This window comes from Lithobates pipiens, unplaced genomic scaffold (assembly GCF_037356315.1).
Source record: "Lithobates pipiens isolate NorthernLeopardFrog02 unplaced genomic scaffold, aLitPip1_a1.2 Scaffold_28, whole genome shotgun sequence".
NCBI classification, from domain to species: Eukaryota; Metazoa; Chordata; class Amphibia; order Anura; family Ranidae; genus Lithobates; species Lithobates pipiens.
The window spans coordinates 183,534,147-183,555,062 of record NW_027507789.1 but is presented as its reverse complement, the minus strand read 5'-3'; the positions used below and the strand labels follow the sequence as shown (position 1 = coordinate 183,555,062).

Sequence of the window (20,916 nt, the reverse complement as noted above, 5' to 3'; positions counted from 1 at the left end):
CCCGCCAGTCTTACCGGGCCTCCCGTCCCACCGGGAGACCCGATCCTCGATCCGCCATTTGCGGCGGCTAGAGACAGACTGGCATGAAGCTGGAAACGGCTTTGTTCCAGAATAGACATAAATAAATTATCAATGCCACCATTACCATTTATAACCACCATTGGCTATGGCAGGCCATAGACCGCACGTTTCTTTCCTGAAAGAAATGTGTACGTTTACCCCATAAAAACAGACAGTGGGGGGGGGGGGGGGTGGGACTCCCTATTATTCTCCAGGAGGGGTGGGTTCAGGTTTGGGGGAAGCTGTCCCCGCCAGAAGACCATGATGATTGCTAGCGGCTCTTCCAGCCGTTGGCGATAATCGCAGATAAATCTGGCAGGCTGGTTGTACCCAGGCTGATTCATTTGGCACATTCAGCCTGCCTACATGCAGTTCAAATATCAGGCGGTTCAGCAGGAATCCGGCGTGCAATGGTCTATGGCCGGCCTTGCATAGCACTGCATTTCTCACAAATAAAGTGGCTTACAGTATATTGTCTTTAAAAGTAAAAAAAAAAAAAAAAAAACAGGCTAAATTTGTCTAATAGCATGCACCGAATCCATTGTTACAGAGTGCAACAAATTGGCAATTAAAAGGACTTATCTGCCATTAGTCTCACTGCACTGCTAAACACCTCCCCAATTTATAAAGCTTTAAGTAGCTGAAACCCTCTCTACCATTTTGTAAGCTGTATAAAGGCCTCAAATTTTTCCTTGGCTCCAAGATCCACTATCTCCTTCCTGACTGCATTAGTGGGGCGGTATGGGCCCATGACAGATTACCACCAGCCATATTCGTTAAGCCTGTAGCATTTGGCTGCTATGCAATATCTGTAAAATCTGTTGATACAGTAATGTTCTGAGACGCTGAAATAGTAGATGACCCCGTCACACCTAAATTCCCACAGCACAGCCTGCCAGCACTGACCTGGTAACAGACAGGAAAGAGGCAAAAAAAAAAGTATTTGTAAATCCAATCAATAAGCTCTCCTATAAGCCTGAACATGTTCGTCATTTCAAAAATTATTTTTAAATGTGCTGCTTTATTAAAACACCTAGTGATGCTCCAATGCATACATCCTAGTTCTGCCACTTCCAGTTATAGAGGGGCAATGCTCAGTCCCTGTCTCCCAGTTGTTCTCTGTTGGGAGAGGCCCATGTGACATGGTGACCACACAGGAGAATACAGGTGGCTGTGCCAACACTTTACACAGGTATAGTCCACTGTTATCACTATCGGGAAACTCCCAATAACAAAGTGCTATGCATGTATCACCGCCATGCATATAGACCGGAAAAGGCTACAGGGAGAACAGCAGCGCTGAGGTGCATCAAAGTGTAAAACTGTGCTAAAATACTGTGTGCCCTATTATAAAAAATAATAAAATCATTTGATTTGGGTTTACATCTAATTTAACGGTGGCACACTTATTATGCAGAGAGCTGTACACTATGAAAGACTTTTTTTTAAATTTTTTTAATATATACAGTAGCTCACAAAAGTGAGTACACAAACTCACATTTTTGGAAATATTTTATTCTATCTTTTCATGTCACAACACTAAAAAAATGACACTTTGCTACAATATAGTAGTGAGTGTACAGCCTCAAAATAACTCAACACACAGCCATCAATGTCCAAACCGCTGGCAACAAAAGTGAGTACACCCCTAAGTGAAAATGTCCAAATTGGGCCCAATTAGCCATTTTCCCTCCCCGGTGTCATGTGACTTGTTAGTGTTACAAAGTCTCAGGTTTGAATGGGGAGCACGTGTGTTAAATTTGGTGTTATCTCACTCTCATACTGGTCACTGGAAGTTCAACATGGCACCTCAAGGCAAAGAACTCTGAGTATCTGAAAAAAATAATTGTTGCTCTACATAATGATGGCCTAGGCTAGAAGAAGATTGCAAGACCCTGAAACTGACCTACAGCACGGTGGCCAAGACCATGCAGCAGTTTACCAGAACAGGTTCCACTCAAAACAGGCCTCATTATGGTCGACCAAAGAAGATGAGTGCACATGCTCAGCATCATATCCAGAGGGAAATAGACGTATGAGTGCTGCCAGCATTGCTGCAGAGGTTGAAGGGGTGGGGGGGTCAGCCTGTCAGTGCTCAGATCATACGCTGCACACTGCATCAAATTGGTCTGCATGGCTGTTGTCCCAGAAGGAAACCTCTTCTAAAGATGATGCACAAGAAAGCCTGCAAGCAGTTTTCTGAAAACAAGCAGACTAAGGACATGGACTACTGGAACCATGTCCTGTGGTCTGATGAGACCAACATAAACTTATTTGGTTCAGATGGTGTCACGTGTGTGGCGGCAACCAGGTGAGGAGTACAAAGACAAGTGTGTATTGCCTACAGTCAAGCATGGTGGTGGGAGTGTCATGGTCTGGGCTGCACGAGTGCTGCCGAAACTGGAGAGCTACAGTTCATTGAATGAACCATGAATCTCAACATGTACTGTGACATACTGAAGCAGAGCATGATCCCCCTGGCCACAGAGCAGTATTCCAACATGATAGTGACCCCAAACACACCTCCAAGATGACCACTGCCTTGCTAAAGAAGCTGAGGGTGATGGACTGGCCAAGCATGTCTCCAGACCTAAACCCTATTGAGCATCTGTGGGGAATCCTAAAATGGAAGGTGGAAGAGCACAAGGTCTCTAACATCCACCAGCTCCGTGATGTTGTCATGGAGGAGTGGAAGAGGACTCCAGTGGCAACCTGTGAAGCTCTGGTGAACTCCATGTCCAAGAGAGTTAAAGCAATGCTGAAAATAATGGTGGCCACACCAAATATTGACACTTTTGCTCCAAGTTGGACATTTTCACTTAGGGGTGTACTTGCTTTTGTGAGATACTGTATGTAAGTGTATATAACACACTAATCAATGAGAAGCTGTGACTTTATACTGGTAGCCACACATCTGAGCACTTACTTGAATATAGTAAGGATGTACCTGTTCCCCTGAACAGACAGTTTGCTCTTATGTGTGGTTACCAGTATACAGCTGCAACCTTGTCATTTGTACAAGTGGCTGTAACAAACATCTGTCACTTCCAGACACAGAAATATTCATTTGTTTTTGGTGTATGGTGCTCTGCGCCTATGTGAATAAGCCCCATCCTTCACTTGTAGACAAACCCAGTACAGCCTCTACCTACTCTATCATATTGTTAAACCTGTGTTTTTTTTCTAAAGTGTTGTAGAATTTTGTTTTATATAGTGATCTTTCTAATGATGTTTAAAGGCTGCGATTTGTGGGATTTTAGAATCTAATGCATCCATTTTTCTCTTTTTACTTGGCAAGAAATATTCGGAGAGGAAGGTAAGAGACAAATTTTCTTTTACACAGGTCTCATCCTTTTACACCTATATTATACAGTATTAATAAGTGTACTGGTTAATAAATGTATTGAGAAGATGTCATTCTTTTTAATTTTATAGAACAGATATTTATAGTTTATTCCCCACACTGTCCAGGAAAATGGACAGTGGTGTGGACAAATTCTAAAGCTGATCATACAATGATAGTTCATCCTGCAGATTCCTCCAGCTACACGATACAATCATCTGCTCATTTTGACAGCCAGCCCTGCGGAATTAAAGGGCAGCAGCAACCTTAATGTTTGTTTCCCCTCTTTCCTAAGCGCGGCTATCTGTACATACAACTCCATATTAGTGCCTATGGTTTTAGAATGGGATGTCCAACAAGCCCATGAGTCAGAACATATTCTCTGCCGTTCGAATATGTGAATGCAGAAAATACAAGGTTATGGCTACTAGATGGAACTGAGGAGCATACTTAAAGTGGACTTTTCCCTAAATTTCCCACCACCATCTCCGCATGCTGATGTGAAATTGCCTTTTAATTTTTTATTTTTTTTGCTATACTTACCTTTTTTTTTCTCTTCCTGGTTTCCCTGAATGAAGTACCGTATTTTTCGGACTATAAGGCGCACGTAAAAGCCTAAATTTTCTCCCAAAAACGACCGTGCGCCTTATAATCCGGTGCGCCTTATATATGACCTGTTGACATCGCTGGAGTTCTTTGTTAACAGTATCTGTCAGATGGGCGCGCATGGAGTCACAGATCAAGTCTCTTGACGTTAACCTTCGGACTATAAGGCGCACGTAAAAGCCTAAATTTTCTCACAAAATCGACCGTGCGCCTTATAGTCCGATGCGCCTTATATATATGGAAATATCCATTTTATCAGCCGGTCGTTGCTAGTGCGCCTTATAATCCGGTGCGCCTTATAGTCCGAAAAATACGGTAATAATGTAGCCTGGGACACAAAGACAGTCACCATTGGCTTCAGAAAAATGCCATACCTAAACTGCAAGATTTCACAGTATTGTCATACGGCACATGTGCGAGATGAAGCACCTCATTTTGCACATGCGCTATATGTTACAGCCATTTGCTTTGTGGGATGGAGTGGGGGAGAAAGCTTCTCCCAGACATCTTGGGAAGGCTTTGGTAGTCGTGCCCATAAAGCAACATTCTACTCATCTACACATTCAAAATCTACAGTATAGCCCAAGAACATTCAACTTTGCCCCATTAGCACACAGGGGGAGAATTACTAAAACTGGAGCTCACAGAATTTAGTTGTAGGAGACAAAGTGGAGAGGGGGAGAGAAACACAACAACCATAGTGTAGCATGTATAGTGTCATTTTAAAAAAGGACGTAAAGTTTTTACTCTTATTTTATTTTTTTAATTGTACCTACAGGTAAACCTTATTTTAGATAAAACCTAAACAACTGGGGTATCTGGCGCTACCTTTTATCAAAAAATAATAATAATCAATAAATGCAAACACTTGAAAGGAGAGTATATTTTGGTGGGAAACCCTAAAAATGCCAGCAAATCCAATAATACACCAACTTATTCTAAGAGCTATCCTGTCTCTCAAGTAATAATCTTATATATCCAGTTACCACCACATGAAGATATTGACTCCTTGTCAAAGGAAATACAATACAATACTTTAGAACCCACTAGCTCTAATTCTGTACAAATTTAGACAAACCGGTAACCTCTGCTAAAATTGCATAGATTGACCTTTTGCGATTCGGACACAAAAATATAGTAAGTGTGACCTTATCTAGTATATTTTTTTAACATCCGTGTTGAAAGAATATGTAATTTACCAAAAAAATATATATATAAATTGAGAAGGAGATCTAAATAACAAAAGTGATACTCAATGCGACCATAACCTTAAAGTCGCATGAGTATTAATAATGTGACTTATCCAACACATCATCAGTTAAATTTGTAAACGAGTCTAAATTTGAAAGTGCAGATATCTAAAAAAGTGTATAAAGTGCAATTAAATACAAGTAAAACAATTGAAATTCAAATTAGAATTCTAAAGTGCAAAAACTGTAAACATATATCACAACAAATATTCCTAAAAAATACCCAACTAAGTGAATCACAAAAATGAATAATAAAAAATGAATAATGAAAGTAGAAATAGATAAAAACACAAAAAATGAAAAATGAAAAATAAAAAAATAAAAAATAAAAACGCAAGTAAAAAACACAAAGCAAAAAAACAAGCAAAAAACTGGTTAATTATAAAAAAGAAGAAAAGAAAAAAACAAAAAAAAACAAAAACCCCCCCAAAAAAAGTTATATAGTGTCCACTGTCAAAAATCTTCAATTGTGCAAGTCCAACAGTAAATGTTCATAAGGTGACTTTGGTGCTTGTTGTAAAATCTTCAAAGTGACTTCCGTGCTCCCCCACAAGGTGCCCCACTCACCAGCAATATTGCTCACTCTTATTGGAGCAATTTACACCACTCAGGGTTGTTCCTGTCCCCTTTGGGCTAGATAGCCATTAGCGTTTATTTAATTGTGTTTTTGTTTTTATATTTCTTATATATATTATTTTGTTTTTTTGGGGTTGATATATAAGAAATGGATCAATAACCCACGGAGTCTATGTTAAGTGGAAGTTTTTTGGACTGTGTTCCATATTGATTACCATTCTTTTTTATAGACCCTTTTCCAAGATCATATGAATTTTGTTTTTGTTTTTGTGGAAATAAACGTTTTTGAAATATTTTATCAGTATCTCCTTTAAAATAATTATTTTTAAACATATTACACTATGGAGACTATAATTTTTTTCTTATGAGGGCAAAAATAGAATTTTTTCTTCTGGATACGAATGACCATACAGCATATGGGCCAAGGAGCTGGATTTCCTCAAAGTTGGTTTAAAGGCGAAGTACCCCTGTAGGGGTGCATTCTTCTGGTGAGTGGGGCACCTTGTGGGGGAGCACGGAAGTCACTTTGAAGATTTTACAACAAGCACTAAAGTCACCTTATGAACATTTACTGTTGGACTTGCACAATTGAAGATTTTTGACAGTGGACACTATATAACTTTTTTTGGGGGGGGTTTTGTTTTTTTTGGTTTTTTCTTTTCTTCTTTTTTATAATTAACCCGTTTTTTGCTTGTTTTTTTGCTTTGTGTTTTTTACTTGCGTTTTTATTTTTTATTTTTATTTATTTTTAATTTTTAATTTTTTGTGGTTTTATCTATTTCTACTTTCATTATTAATTTTTTATTATTCATTTTTGTGATTCACTTAGTTGGGTATTTTTTAGGAATATTTGTTGTGATATATGTTTACAGTTTTTGCACTTTAGAATTCTAATTTGAATTTCAATTGTTTTACTTGTATTTAATTGCACTTTATACACTTTTTTAGATATCTGCACTTTCAAATTTAGACTCGTTTACAAATTTAACTGATGATGTGTTGGATAAGTCACATTATTAATACTCATGCGACTTTAAGGTTATGGTCGCATTGAGTATCACTTTTGTTATTTAGATCTCCTTCTCATAATTTATATATATATTTTTTTGGTAAATTACATATTCTTTCAACACGGATGTTAAAAAAATATACTAGATAAGGTCACACTTACTATATTTTTGTGTCCGAATCGCGAAAGGTCAATCTATGCGATTTTAGCAGAGGTTACCGGTTTGTCTAAATTTGTACAGAATTAGAGCTAGTGGGTTCTAAAGTATTGTATTGTATTTCCTTTGACAAGGAGTCAATATCTTCATGTGGTGGTAACTGGATATATAAGATTTTTACTTGAGAGACAGGATAGCTCTTAGAATAAGTTGGTGTATTATTGGATTTGCTGGCATTTTTAGGGCTTCCCACCAAAATATACTCTCCTTTCAAGTGTTTGTAAATATTGATTATTATTATTTTTTGATAAAAGGTAGCGCCAGATACCCCAGTTGTTTAGGTTTTATTTATTGTTGTGGAAACCCCATGTGGGGATTTTCTTTGTTTGGGGGGGGCTGTAATCTAAAAATATATATATATATATATATATATATATATATATATATATATATATATATATATATATATATAATTTTTTTTTTTTTGAGTTCAAAGTCTGGTTTTGTCTATCCTACACCCAGAACGCATTAGCGCGGTTTCCCCAATATTTATAAACCTTATTTTAGGCTTACCTGTAAGTACTGTGGATATCTCCTAAAATCTTCTAAACTTACACAGTTTAGGAGATATTCAGAGTGCATGCAGGCAATGGTGTCATTGGTGCATGCGCTCTTAAGGTCCCGCTTACTATGCCGGACCTTCAGAGCCCTTGCCATGAACCGCGGCCCGCACAGGAGTGACCTCATTGCGGCCCCAGCCACTCACAATGCCAGAGCCCGCAAACCCAGAAGAAACGCGGGAAGATGTCAGCTGTCTTAGTGTGCGGGTGCCACTGGAGGTCTTTGTTCTAATGGTCCTTTCACACGGGCTTTCCACCCTGCTGAATGGGGGATCAATCCACTGCTCCCCGCTGAGTAGGCAGATGACAGGTCCATCTCTGCTCACTGTGCTGAGGCGGACCTGTCAGAGCCCCGCTCTCCTCTACGGAGAGATGAGATGAAAACTGACCGCCTGTCTGGTTTCATCTGATCCGTCAGATGGATGGAAAATATGGTTACCATCTGTCTGGATTTCACAGACCGGATCGGATAGCAGTGGGTGTCTGTGGACATGTAGCTCCATATAGAGGTAAATGGCGTGTCCGATCAGGTCCACCAGACAGGCGGACCTGATCGGACAGCCTGTATGAAAGGGGCCTAACGTAAGTATTTCATAATGAGCTAGTATGCGATGCATACTTGCTCATTATGCCTTTGCCTTACAGGTTTATTTTTTTTTTCTGGGTTTACAACCTCTTTACTAGAAAATATTAAAAAAGCACTCACAAAGATAAAACAGAGCTCAGCATGACAGTTAGATGGGCTCTGGGACAGGGATCACATGCAACCAGGATGACTTGCCTTGCTTTGGCCACTGGCCTCAACCCGAAGAAGCAAGGTTGCTTTAAAACTCATTCTGGTTCCAGCTTTTTCCTACATAAGGTAGCTTCATACCCAGGGCCCTGTGTTCCATTCATGGCTTTGGCTTTCCAGTGACAGTGGTTCCCTGACAAGGCAGCCTGGTTGCATGTTTGATCTCTGTCCCAGAAGCCACCTGTCATGCTGAGCTATATTTTATTGTGTGAGTGTTGTGGGTTTTTTTTTTCTATTAAAATTACACTTTACATGCTACACTATGGGGTTGATTTACTAAGGGCAAATAGGCTGTGCAAAGTGCAGTTGCTCCAGAGCTTAGTAAATGAACAGAAGTTCTGTTGTCTTCCATCGTCCAATCATGTGCAGGCAAAAGTGGTGTTTTTTTTTTTCCTTGCATGTGATTGGGTGTTCTTTGCAAAGTGAAGCTTTACCTCATTTACCAATCTCTGGGGCAATTGCACTTTGCAAGGTGGAAAGTTTATTTGCCTTTAGTAAATCAACCCCTATGGTTGTTGCGTGTCTCCCCCCTCCCCACTTTTTGTCTCCTACAACTAAATTCTGTGTGCTCCAGTTTTAGTAAATCTCCCCGTGTACTAATGGGGCAAAGCCCCACTTTGTCTCCTGCAGCCACACAGCACAACAATGCTGGAATAAAGCAGCACTTCCAGCTGCAAGAGATGTGGGGAAGGCATCCTGGGTGCCCACGCTAGCATGCCCGTCATGACAGTTGCCAGAGCTCAATGCTGGAACTTGCTCTGGCACTGGCCTCAGCACAGATTCCTTGGGACGAAAGTACCAGGATAGTCTCATGTGGCCCCCTATTGGCCCTGGGCAGTGCCCGAGTGCCCTAATGGTCAGTCCGCCCCTGGTCGTTCTCAAAATCTTGTGGAACTTTTACGCGTTCACTCTTCAAGGTTATTAAAAGTACTTTTACTTATATCCGTTTATATTTTTTTTATCCTCCAAACCTCAATTAGAAGTCAATACGTGTCTTTCTTGCTTTGTCTTTAGGTCTGGAGGTGGATAGCCAACTGCCTGGGACCTCTGGCACACCCTCTTCTGGCCATTTCCCAATATTCTCTATCATTCCCATGACACCTCTAGGCCTTGAAAGACAAGATGGCGATCTGTTGGAATGCAGGAAGAATGAACGGGTTGCAGCAGGGAAACTACAATGACTATTTATGGGATCTCTCTCCCTGTCTTCCAGAACTGGAACATAAACTGTCTTTCCTGAAGGACAGTGAAGAACTGCTAGTGGGCTTCATACGGCAGAAGCCTCAATGAACTTATCAGTCTTAAAGGCTGGAGCAATGTAATCCTAGAAAGGACTGACCCCTAATTACATGTCACTGCCATTAGTCCACTTTGATATTGGGGAGAAATTACCCCTGTAAAGGAAAAGTAAAAACTATTTACTAAAATGGGATCAACAACTACCCAAATTATGTATCCCTCACCGCTATACAAGGGATATTTTACTGCCCAGCACTTAAGTACAACGTTTACACAAGGCCACAGCAAACCAGTCAGTCACTAATTTTATATTTTAAAGCTAGCCACAAACAAGACATTAAATGGTCAATTCCACAAAATGTATCAAAAAAGTATGTAATGGAGTCACCAGGATTAAAAGTCAAAGCCAGCCCAATTTAGATTTGTCACGTTTAGGTGGAATCGCTCTTTAAATGTCCCATAAACTCCAGATGTGGCACTTTCTCCACACTATTTTGGCTTCACCCCCTTACTTAAGGTAAAGTTACATTAAAGAGGTCTCTTGGGGTTGGATTCCTTACATATCTATTTTACCCAAAGGAGGAGCACAACATGGCTCTATGGCTTTCCAATGGCTGTGAATTTAGAACGGATAGTGCTGGTGGGAATAGCTCACCAATGGAGTCTTCTCTGAGATTTACTTTTTTATAACGGGTCTGACTAAAGAAAAACAGAGGCCGCCCCGTTCACTATCAGTTGCTGGGCCGTTACACTGACCCTCTGACTTCAGTACTTCAATTTTCCTGGTTTGCATACTTGTTGCAGGTCACTGAGCCACAGAGAAGTCAACAGTCCTTATCTGCATGCTTGCTACAAAATCAAAGTACTGAAGCAAAAGGTTCAGCTTGACATCCAGGTAACTAGCATTTACACATTGAAGAGCCAACAATGGCATCTTTCACTTAATTAAGCAGAGAGAAATGTGAAAATGGCCTGGTACTATATTACATGCTTTTTGGTAAAAAAAATGTTTGCACAAAGTTGACCAATGCTAGTGTCTGATTGGTTGCTGTGGCTGCAGTATTCATTTAGCTTGCATTTTAGTGAATGAGCTGTAGAGTGGTGGCAGCCTTTGTGGAATTATTCTATACCAATAAGAGCACAGCTAATCTGTTTATTAGCATAGTAGTTAATGCATAGGGCTTTGTGAGGTCCTGGACACTGGTATGGATAGCATATACCTTCTGAACAACCATTTTTTTTATAAAATATGTTCATCTACAGCCTTATAAATCCAAAAAAAGTTGCAACTCCCAGTCAAGGAGCTGTAAGCAGAGCCACACAAAGCATTCTGCATAATGGGACCACCCACACACAGTGTACATACAGGAAAAACCACAAAGCACTCTCCCTAGCATGCAGATACCCCTTTACAAAATCTCAGAAGCCTCCATAGAGTAGGCTTGTAGTTAAAGTGCCACTGTTTCAGAGAGTTAAAGCAAAAGCCAACATGCACTCCGCCATAAACATCAATGTAGTCTTTCTACCTCAAAAAAACAAAATTACCCATAAAAAAGGGTGAGAGTCAGTGTTTGAAGCATCCTGAACATGACCTTCTCTTCCTACCAAGAGTAGATATACTTTTCTAAAAGTCTTAACCTAGGTTAGGGACACCGATATGCCTATTTTTTTTTCCACAATATTGTTCCAAAATGGCTTCCACCACTAGCAGCAGGGGAAAACACTTTATGCATCACTGCCATTGAATCATCATCATGGTCCTGGAAGGGACTGTTCCTAAAGTCAACATTGCCACTGGGGCACTTTAAGGCTCCTGCAATCTGACCACATAATCAAACTGCCACGTTTATACGCTCTTCGGGAACCCTCTGTGTACAAACAGCTAGGAAGTCTTGGTTTCTACTCAAGGCACGCGCCCCAGCACTGACCATGTGGTGCCACCAATCTGATCTACCTACCGCTTAGAGAATCTTGACTTGCAATCAGAGTGTTATAAACACTTATTGCAAATTAGCACTAAACTATTAACACACACTAATTGCACTAAGAAATGGGGAGGGGGAGAGGAAATCAACAGTTCTTTACCTAGTACTCCAACCTATATGGCACACAAATTTATTATCAACAGCCTGTAGGCAAGTTAACAAATACTCATTTTCAATTTTATCTTCTTTTTTTTTTTTTAAATCCCCTTCTAAATATTATGCATGTTGGCAAGTGAAAGTCTATCGCATTGCTGTCATGTGTGCCAGAAAGCACTGCTTCCAATCAAGAACTCTGAGTGACAGCAGGCTCTTGCTGAGATTGTGATCATTGGCTCTTCATGTGCCCAACAACAAACACAAATCAGCAGCGTACAGGACTGTTGGCAGCAGCGTAGTGTATTACATAACCATCTGCTGCTGTCCTATGTATCATTCCTTGTCTATAGTGTGCTTGTTGAGGGGGAGCAGCAACTCCATATGCAGACATTGTTTTGCCTTTAAAAAAAAAAAAAAAAAAAACTAACTAAGTGTTCCAGACATATGTATAGGATGCGTTTTCGACATGAAATCGTACACATTTTTTTCAAAAACTGAATTATGGGCTTTTTCCAAATGTAATGGCTTTGCCATTACTATTGAGGTTTTATTATTTAGTACACAATTCTATGCCATCTGACTACAAATTAAAGCGGCTACAGGATGAAGATACCGGGAGGGAACACCCACCAAACGCCACAACTAGATCTCGTAATAAATCCCGGGATTGTTCAATCATTTTTAACAAAATGACACAATACTACATCATCATCATCATCCACTCCTCTGATCTGAATGTAATGCCCACCGATATTTGTGAGAAACGGATGCACTGAAAATGGCTAGACAGGTTGTTGCTGCATGGATGTACATGTGTTTATTGCTCCCATGTTTCTATGTTATTATTGAAGGATTTGGTTAATCATAGTGTCATGGCTGCCCTTTAGTTCTTTCGGTCAAACTGAGATCTGAAAATGCCCAAAACCAAGCCTAACAAACTGCCCCTCTAGTCTCTAGCATTTCAACCAACACCGGAATAGAATCTTTTTTGTTTCCCCCAAAGCAACATATCATCCCTTTTTTTTTTTTTACAAGTAACTCACTGCCAGAGCAGTCATGATTGTAAGATGCTGCACAGAACACAGACCGGCCAACGTTAGGAGGATAAAATAACCCGGGACAGCACAATACAGCAAGAAAAACAGAAGACTGGGTGGAGCCTTGACCATCTCTGTAAAAATTTAACTCGGAAAACGAGGAATGAGGCAAAAAAAAAAGGGGGTACAGACCACACAGAACGCATATTTTTGCCTATGGTAACGAGTTGCATCACCCATGTGCATACGCCATCTACTCTGTGCTCTGGTTTGTTCACGTGATACAACCGTTACCAGGATCGTTCAGCTTTGTTACATAATATATTATGGAAAGAATAGCAGGATGTAGACTCCCAATACTGTAGCAGGAGGGACACTCCAAGATCAGAGATGCAGAGGGAGAATCTTTGGCAAGTATCTGCCCATCAGAGGCCCTAAAACAGGGATATGCAATTAGTGGACCTCCAGCTGTTGCAGAACTACAAGTCCCATGAGGCATAGCAAGACTCTGACAGCCACAAGCCTGACACCCAGAGGCATGATTGTAGTTTCGCAACAGCTGGAGGTCCGCTAATTGCATATCCCTGTCCTAAAATATAGAAGGCTGCTGGCTGACCAGTGTCCAAACAAACATGAAATAACAGTTTAGAATGGACAGCCCTTTAAAATGTGCAATAGATCGTGAACCGAGGTCTGTGCAGGGAGAGGAGACTAAATGCCAAGACACACATGTAAGTTTGGAGAAAAACTGCAAGCTCTGGGACATAGTTCTCATTGTTCCATGGCTATATACAGACTTCAAGCCATCACATCCGTGTCCAGTGGGTATTTGGATTCTGGATAGAGAGAACGGGCGACCAAGACTTCCTTCCAAAGTAAACACTGAATGTCTTCTCTTCCATTATGGGTTTAGGAGAGTTTGATTAGTGAACTTGTTTCAAACTGACTTCAAAACAGCTTTTAAACTGTAATCCTACAGAATGGTTATACAGACAGGGTTAGGGTCCTAATAAATGGATTTTTTTTTTATTATTATGAAAACTAATAAATTGAATGTCCTCACAGTGACAGGTCTTTGAGAGTACATTGTTTCTTGATTTTGCATTTGATCTTGTATTATATTGGGAAATAGTTTTTTTTTTTTTTAAAACACTACTACAACCTAGTGTGGTGAAGATTATTATCTGAGAACTAAACCAAAAATATAATATTGCAGCTTACTGGCCTTTGAAGTGGTGGCTGCATTGGTTTTTCTTTTTTTCAAGCCCAAAACATTTAACACAAGTACAGGAAATACATGTTGATCTTGCCAGAAATACAGCATCCTTGTCACTTCCTGTGAGCTGCATAGAATATCTTCCTTCTTGGCCATCTTCTGTAATCTATCAATTGTCTGACCCCCATGTAATGGAGATGAAGAGGCAGGTTTGTAACCCATATCAGAAGCACAGCCACAATTGACCACCATGGCTCTCTCCATACATACATTGGAGGAGGGACATAGCTAAGAAGCTTGACAAAACAAAGACTGGAGCCATCACAACAAGGACTGGTAAGCTGCAATATATTAAATTTTTGGGTTTGGGTTACATACACTTTAAACCTATTAAAGCCAAGATGCCTAGCCCAAATTTAGCAGCGATACTGAGACATGCATGATGCATTGGGTAACTAGACTATAAACCTATGACTAATTTCCAAAGCTAGTTTCTACATACTTTTATGGCATATATGTCTTATTTGGTGTACGCTTCGATTGAAAATATAGAATTTTAAACATTTTAATACTGCAATTGTATCCGACAATCACATTAATAAACAAAGACACAGTGCCAACTCCAATTTGTATATGATCAATATGTCATAATTTATATAGTTAGTACAAGATTAGGAACCACTCTGATTGCCTCCCGGTTGTTAGTAGGGACCCATATGGTCATTGACAATGTAGTATGACAAAGGGAGGATACAGATTCATATACCTTCAGCATGGGAAATTTTTTTTTACAGCTTGCAGGTGGGAAAGTGTGAAATAAAGGAAAAAGAGGGGTAGGATTCTTACAAGACTCATGTTTCTGCAGGAAACAAAAGGACACACGGGGTTATTTACGAAAGGCAAATCCACTTTGCACTGAAAGTGCACTTGGAAGTGCAGTCGCTCTAAATCTAAGGGGTGGATGACCAGAAAAGTGTTCCTCTTTGGGACTTTAAATGGGAAAAAGACTACTTAGGGTATTAATGTGTATGTGGATTTATTTGGAGTAAACTATATGTAGGAAAAGATTCAGTGAATGATACAGGTATAAAACGTACATAAACATGAATATACAAAAAAAAAAAAAAACAGTACACAGGATGCAGCATACATCAAAGAAATGCAATACAATATGAAAGAATCACAATCATTAACTCCACTAAACATGCGAGTTACATGTACGGGGAAAAAAGACCCAACGCGTTTCGAGTAATCATTCTTCAGGGGTACCGATTGGAAACAGCACGATATAAGTGTGTTTGTAAATAAGGGCATACTTCTTGAGCCAATGAGGAAAAATACATTCATAAAGAAATATATACAGCATAAAAAAATATACCTCAACAAAGTATTACATTGTATACAGTTAAAGGGGTATGAACATCAGTACTGACCATAGAGTATTGCTGGGGAGCATAGTAGTTTGAGGTATATATTTTTTCTGCTGTATATATTTCTTTATGAATATATTTCTCCTCATTGACTTGCTCATGAAGTATGCCCTTATTTACAGACACACTTATATCGTGCTGTTTCCAATCAGTACCCCGGAAGAAGAGTGATTACCCGAAACGCGTCGGTTCTTTTTTCCCATACATGTAACTCACATGTTTAGCGGAGTTGATGATTGTGATTCTTTCATATTGTATTGCATTTCTTTGATATATGCTGCATCCTGTCTACTGTTATTTTTTTGTATATTCATGTCTATGTACGTTTTATACCTGTATCATTCACTGAATCTTTTCCTACATGGTTTACTCCAAATAAATCCACGTACGCATTAATACCCTAAGTAGTCTTTTTCCCATTTAAAGTCCCAAAAGAGGAACACTTTTCTGGTCATCCATATCTAATAGGGATGCAGGAGAATTTAACTTTCTAGACCCTCTGGACACCACCCCCTTTTCAATTAAATCTAAGGGGTAGATATGAAATGAGTGGACACTGTGCTGATTTTATTATCCAATCAAGTGCGTTTTTTTTTTCCCCTTGCATGTCCCCATCGGATCTACAGCAACTTTACTTCCACGTGCACTTGCAGTGCAAAGTGGATTTTCCTTCAGTAAATAACCCCCACGAAGTACATTTAGATTCACTCATGGATTACCACCGTTAAGCTGCTTACAATATAGGGCAGATCCAAGCAGCCACCAGAAAAGGGTAACTCAGTTGAGCTCCAAATTCCTACTAAGTGCTCCCTCAGATGCTGGAGTCAAAAGGTTGTACTTGATAAAAGGGTAACCTGTACATAAGGGACACATTCTCTTCACTGTTCATTCAATAGAAACTTCAGCATCTGATGAGTAAATGCTATGGTACTAGTTACTGCCAATGGCTCCTCTAAGAATCTACCTCAGGCAAAAAAAAAAAAAAAAATCAGCTGAGCTGGAGCAGCTAATTTAAAAAGACAAAGTACTTAATGGGAAGAGAGGAAACTGAGCAAGTTTCAAAGCTCATATTCAAAATAGTGCTAAATATATAAAAATATATACGCAGAAACTAAAAGTATTTGGATACCGGACCATTACACCTATAAGGCCAAAAGGTACATGGACAGCCCCCTACAGCTCAGTTGTTTCTGGGTAGTGTTGATGCTACAGCATCCAAAGCCATTGTACACAACGGTGTGCTTCCATCCTTGTGGAAGTAGTTTGAGGCTCTTTTCTGTTCCACCATCTCCACAAAGACTTGGTTTGATGAATTTCATGCAGAGGATTTCACATTGCCTGTACAGAGCCATGACCCAAACCCTACTTCAATGATAAGCTTACCTTTCATAACATGTTACACCCATATTCACTCTGTGAATTGAAAACTATAAGGTCCGGCAGCCATTGTGGTTGTTGGCCTGTGGTTTTCAATGAACTACCATGGCACTGAGCGCCACGGTAGTTTATTTCCTTCTACCTGTCAGCATGCATCAGCTTGCCTATCGGAGGGAAGAAGAAGCAGATACACTGACAGGTCTGCAAGAGACCTGCATGGCATCGGTGATCTGCTGATCGCTGGTGCAATACTTTACAGGCTCCTGCAACAAAAAATAATAAAATGCACTTTTTTTTTTTTTTACCTGCAAAAAAATGTGCATTTATTATTTTTTCTGAAAAGGTAAACTTATCCTTTAACATTTTAGCATGAATTGGAACATCAACTGCGAGCTAGGATGGCCAAAATTCCCTCAGACACACTCCAAAATTAGTATAAAGCATTTCCAGATGTAATCATCACAAGGGAAGGGGTGTCTACTTCATATTAATGTTCATGGCTTTGGAATGGGATATCCAACAAGCTTATATAATGTAGGTGTGACAATAAGGTGTCCACAAACATTCAGTCATACAATGTAGGTTGATCTCACTAGAAGCTGCAGCTTTGACCTGATTCCAAAGCCAAAATGGATGGTGCGAGTTTGCACTGGGAAGGGGAAAGAAGGATAAAGAAGGAGAACTGCTCTAGCAAAGTCTTGCCATGGCTTCCAAGAAGAAAAATGTGCAGATGATGTACATGTAGATGTGCAGACATGTAAAGCATGCGGACTGTCACCTGAAACTGAAATATCACTTTTAGGTGACAAATTCTTAGAAACAGAAAACGTGTGCAAAAATATGTTAGGGGGTTAGCAAAGGCTGAATACACAACCTTTCTATTGAAGTTTTATTTCCACCAAGATTGTTTTACCCAAAGTCCAGTCAGGGAAACACTAAAGTGGAGGATAGGAAAAGAGATTGTGCTATGTCATTGCAACTAGAAGGTGTGACATTTACCAAATTACTAGCGTTTTCCTGTGTGACTTTGTAAAAGAAAAAACAGGAAAGCATGTTCTATTTCTAAGGCCAAAGCTAGGAAACACCTCTCTAAGTGAGCAGCACGCTTTATTTAAAGTCTGTCATTTTACCACAGGGGGGCGCCAGTGTCATAGCCAGAGATCCCCAACTTCTGTATGCCAGATTCCCACAGCACAGGTGGACAACCACACCAGCCGATCCTTCAATACAACTTGCAGCACCCATAATAAACTCAGAATTTGATTTACAAAAGTCAAGATTATTATGGGCTACTGTACATCATTTGCAATTACACAAACATATAAAACTAGTTGGTCATGTTTAATCCTGAATGCAATTGTATACATTATGCTACAGCTACCTGACGTCATGCTTTCAAAAAAAGTTTGCAATACTGAAGTGTACCTAAGAACCCCATACACACTATTAGATTTTCTGCAGATTATTGTCTTCAGGTTTACCAAAACCATGTAGTGCAAGGGTCTGCCTGATTGCATACAAATTGAAACTCTTAAGGTTTGACCTCATATTATATGTTTTTTGTAAATCTGAAGAAAATCTAATAGTGTGTATGGGGTCTAAGAGCTGCTTGTAGTTATGTCAAAAATAGCTATTAAAAAAACAAGTACCAGACTGTCTAGAGTCTAGGTCAATGCTTCAAAACTGCAGTCCTTAACCGGTTCCCGACCGGCTCCTGCACATCTACATCGGCAGAATGGCACGGCTGGGCAAAGTAACATACCCATATGTTACTTTGAATTCCCCGCCCTGCCAAGAGCTCCATGGTTGCGGGTCCCGTGGACTCGATCACCGTGGGGATACCCATGATCATGTCACGGAGCTCAAGAACAGGGAGATGCTGAGGTAAACAGCATCTCCCTGTTCTGCCTAATGACAGGACGCTGATAGTCTGATCCCTGTCATCAGGAGCAGTGATCAGTGTGATGTCACACACAGCCACGCCCCCATACAGTTAGAAACACGCCCCTAGGAACACTTAACACCTACACTGCCACCTGGTGGTTAACCCCCTTCACTGCCAGTGACATTTTTACAGTAATCAATGCAACTTTATAGCATTGATAGCTGCATTAAAGCCAATGGTCCCAAAAATGTGTCAAAATTGTCAGATGTGTCCACCAAAATGTTGCAGTCATAGAAATTTCGCAATTATTTTGTTTATAGCGCAAAAAATAAAAACCACAGAGGCGATCAAATACCACCAAAAGAAAAAAGGAGCCACATCACACAATTGTCAGTTTAAGCGACGCAGTGCCGAATCGCAAAAAACGATTTGGTCGGGAAGGAGGTAAATCCTTCCGGAGCTGAAGTGGTTAAGAGTACACCTGTCATTTAAGGAAACCAAAATCGCCATTGTTTACACAATGCTAGTACCCAACAGTGCTTACACATACCTTCAGGAGTCCTCAAGGGACCCTTTCAAGGGAAAGTGTTGACCAGGGGTGTCAAACTCAATTTCACAGTGGGCCGCATCAGTATTGTGGTTGCCCTCAAAGGGACAGTTATATATTTAAGACTATGTATCTACTTAAATACATATAGGAGTATGCAACATACAAAGTTTAGAGTTCACAAGTGCGCTACATACAGACTGCAGAGTTCAGAGGTGAACTGTGTACAGAGCGCAGCATTCAGGAGTGTGCTGTGTACAGAGTGGCTGTGGGGGTACATGTTACACACTACCAGAAAATGTTGAAGCTTGCAGATTAGAGCATCCCATAGCACTCAGCACACTCCTGAACGCTGCGCTCTGTACATAGGCTCTTCATGACCAGGCTATTTACTGTAACACTGCACTACTTACGGTCATGCACTGCTGTACCCAAACAAAATGTATATACATTTTTCACACAAATAGAGATATCTTTTGGTGGTACTTGATCACCACTGGGTTTTTTTTCATTTTTTGTGATAAAAAAAAAATTAAAAAAAAATGTACACTCCACTATAAAGCATTTCCAATAAAAAAAAAAAGTCTTCATAAATTGTGGCCAAAATGTATTCTGCTACATGGCTTTAGGGTTCAAAAAAAAAAACAATAAGTATATAACGATTGGTTTGCGTGAAAGTTATAGCAATGAACAAAATAGGAGCTGCGCTCTAAATACATAAAGTGACAATAGTGCACATGAGTGACAATGTGTGCCAAAATTAACACAGTGACACTAATAAAAAAAAAAGTGTATAACAAGTCCCAAAATGGGTGTGTGATAAAGGAAGCAAATGAGTCCTCCAATTAAGATGTATGGGAACACCCAATGTAAAATACTCCCCCTGTGACTGTATTATTCACATTAGACAAAGTGTGAATCCGCCACCACCTGAAGTGCATGCTTACCAGCTTGCACAAGCTAGCACGTTTGTGGCTAAAACCCAGCCAGGGCCTTTACCTATAAGGATCACAACCATATGGCACATCGATCCGCTAACGCTTCTACACACCACTATCAAGTGGGTACTCTCGTGTAGTCACAGTAACACTGGCAATCCAAGGTCTTCACTCGACATTAGTGTTCATACAGCCCAAAAGGAAGGAAAGGATCGCCACAGGGAAAAACTGAGTGGTGTTTTTTATATAAATAAATAGTACCACTTCCAATAAAACGAAAGCCTACTGGCAACAATACAAACGCCCGTCCTGTCGGGACATTGAACAGCGCAGTGATGTCACTCCTCCCGACGCATTTTTTGTCACAAGTCTGAAGTTGTCCTGGGACATCAGACTTGTGACGAAGTGCATACGCTCATGACACCATGCACCAACTTTAAAAAATACAGGTAAGAATCACAGAGAAAAAAAAAAAAAAAAAGCTTTTACATGCTACAGAAATCTTTTCCATTTTTTTTTTTTTTTTTAATTCACTCGCTTGATGCCCTTAAACTTGCTAGAAAATGTGACTTGTCATTTTCCAAGTACAGCACCCTCCTGCATCTGGATGTCCACATTTAGTGTCCCCAACTGTGCACCCAGGTGTTTCAGGACTGATGTCCGAGAAAACTCTTCCAGGTCCAGCACAGGTCCTGGCTGAGTAAGTCTGCCTGCCAATTGTTCAACCAGGGGATGAATATGGCAAACAAGGC

General features: G+C 40.1%; 2 protein-coding genes across 4 annotated transcripts in view; one reads left to right on the top strand and one right to left on the bottom strand.

Moving 5' to 3' along the window:
- ADAM11 (ADAM metallopeptidase domain 11) overlaps positions 1-13,839 on the top strand; it is a 97,905-nt gene extending 84,066 nt beyond the window's left edge. For 2 of the 3 annotated variants that reach the window (XM_077460087.1, XM_077460086.1), the window contains exons 26-27: positions 3,359-3,376; positions 9,429-13,839. In XM_077460087.1, coding sequence (XP_077316213.1) covers positions 3,359-3,376; positions 9,429-9,444 — 34 coding nt within the window. In that variant the 3' untranslated portion in view covers positions 9,445-13,839. Of the gene's footprint in view, positions 1-3,358; positions 3,381-9,428 lie in introns of those variants that run through there. The other variant, XM_077460088.1, reaches the window with a different exon arrangement.
- The window catches only part of GJC1 (gap junction protein gamma 1), a 144,491-nt gene that overhangs the window by 21,971 nt on the left and 101,604 nt on the right, over positions 1-20,916 (bottom strand). The window lies entirely within an intron of this gene.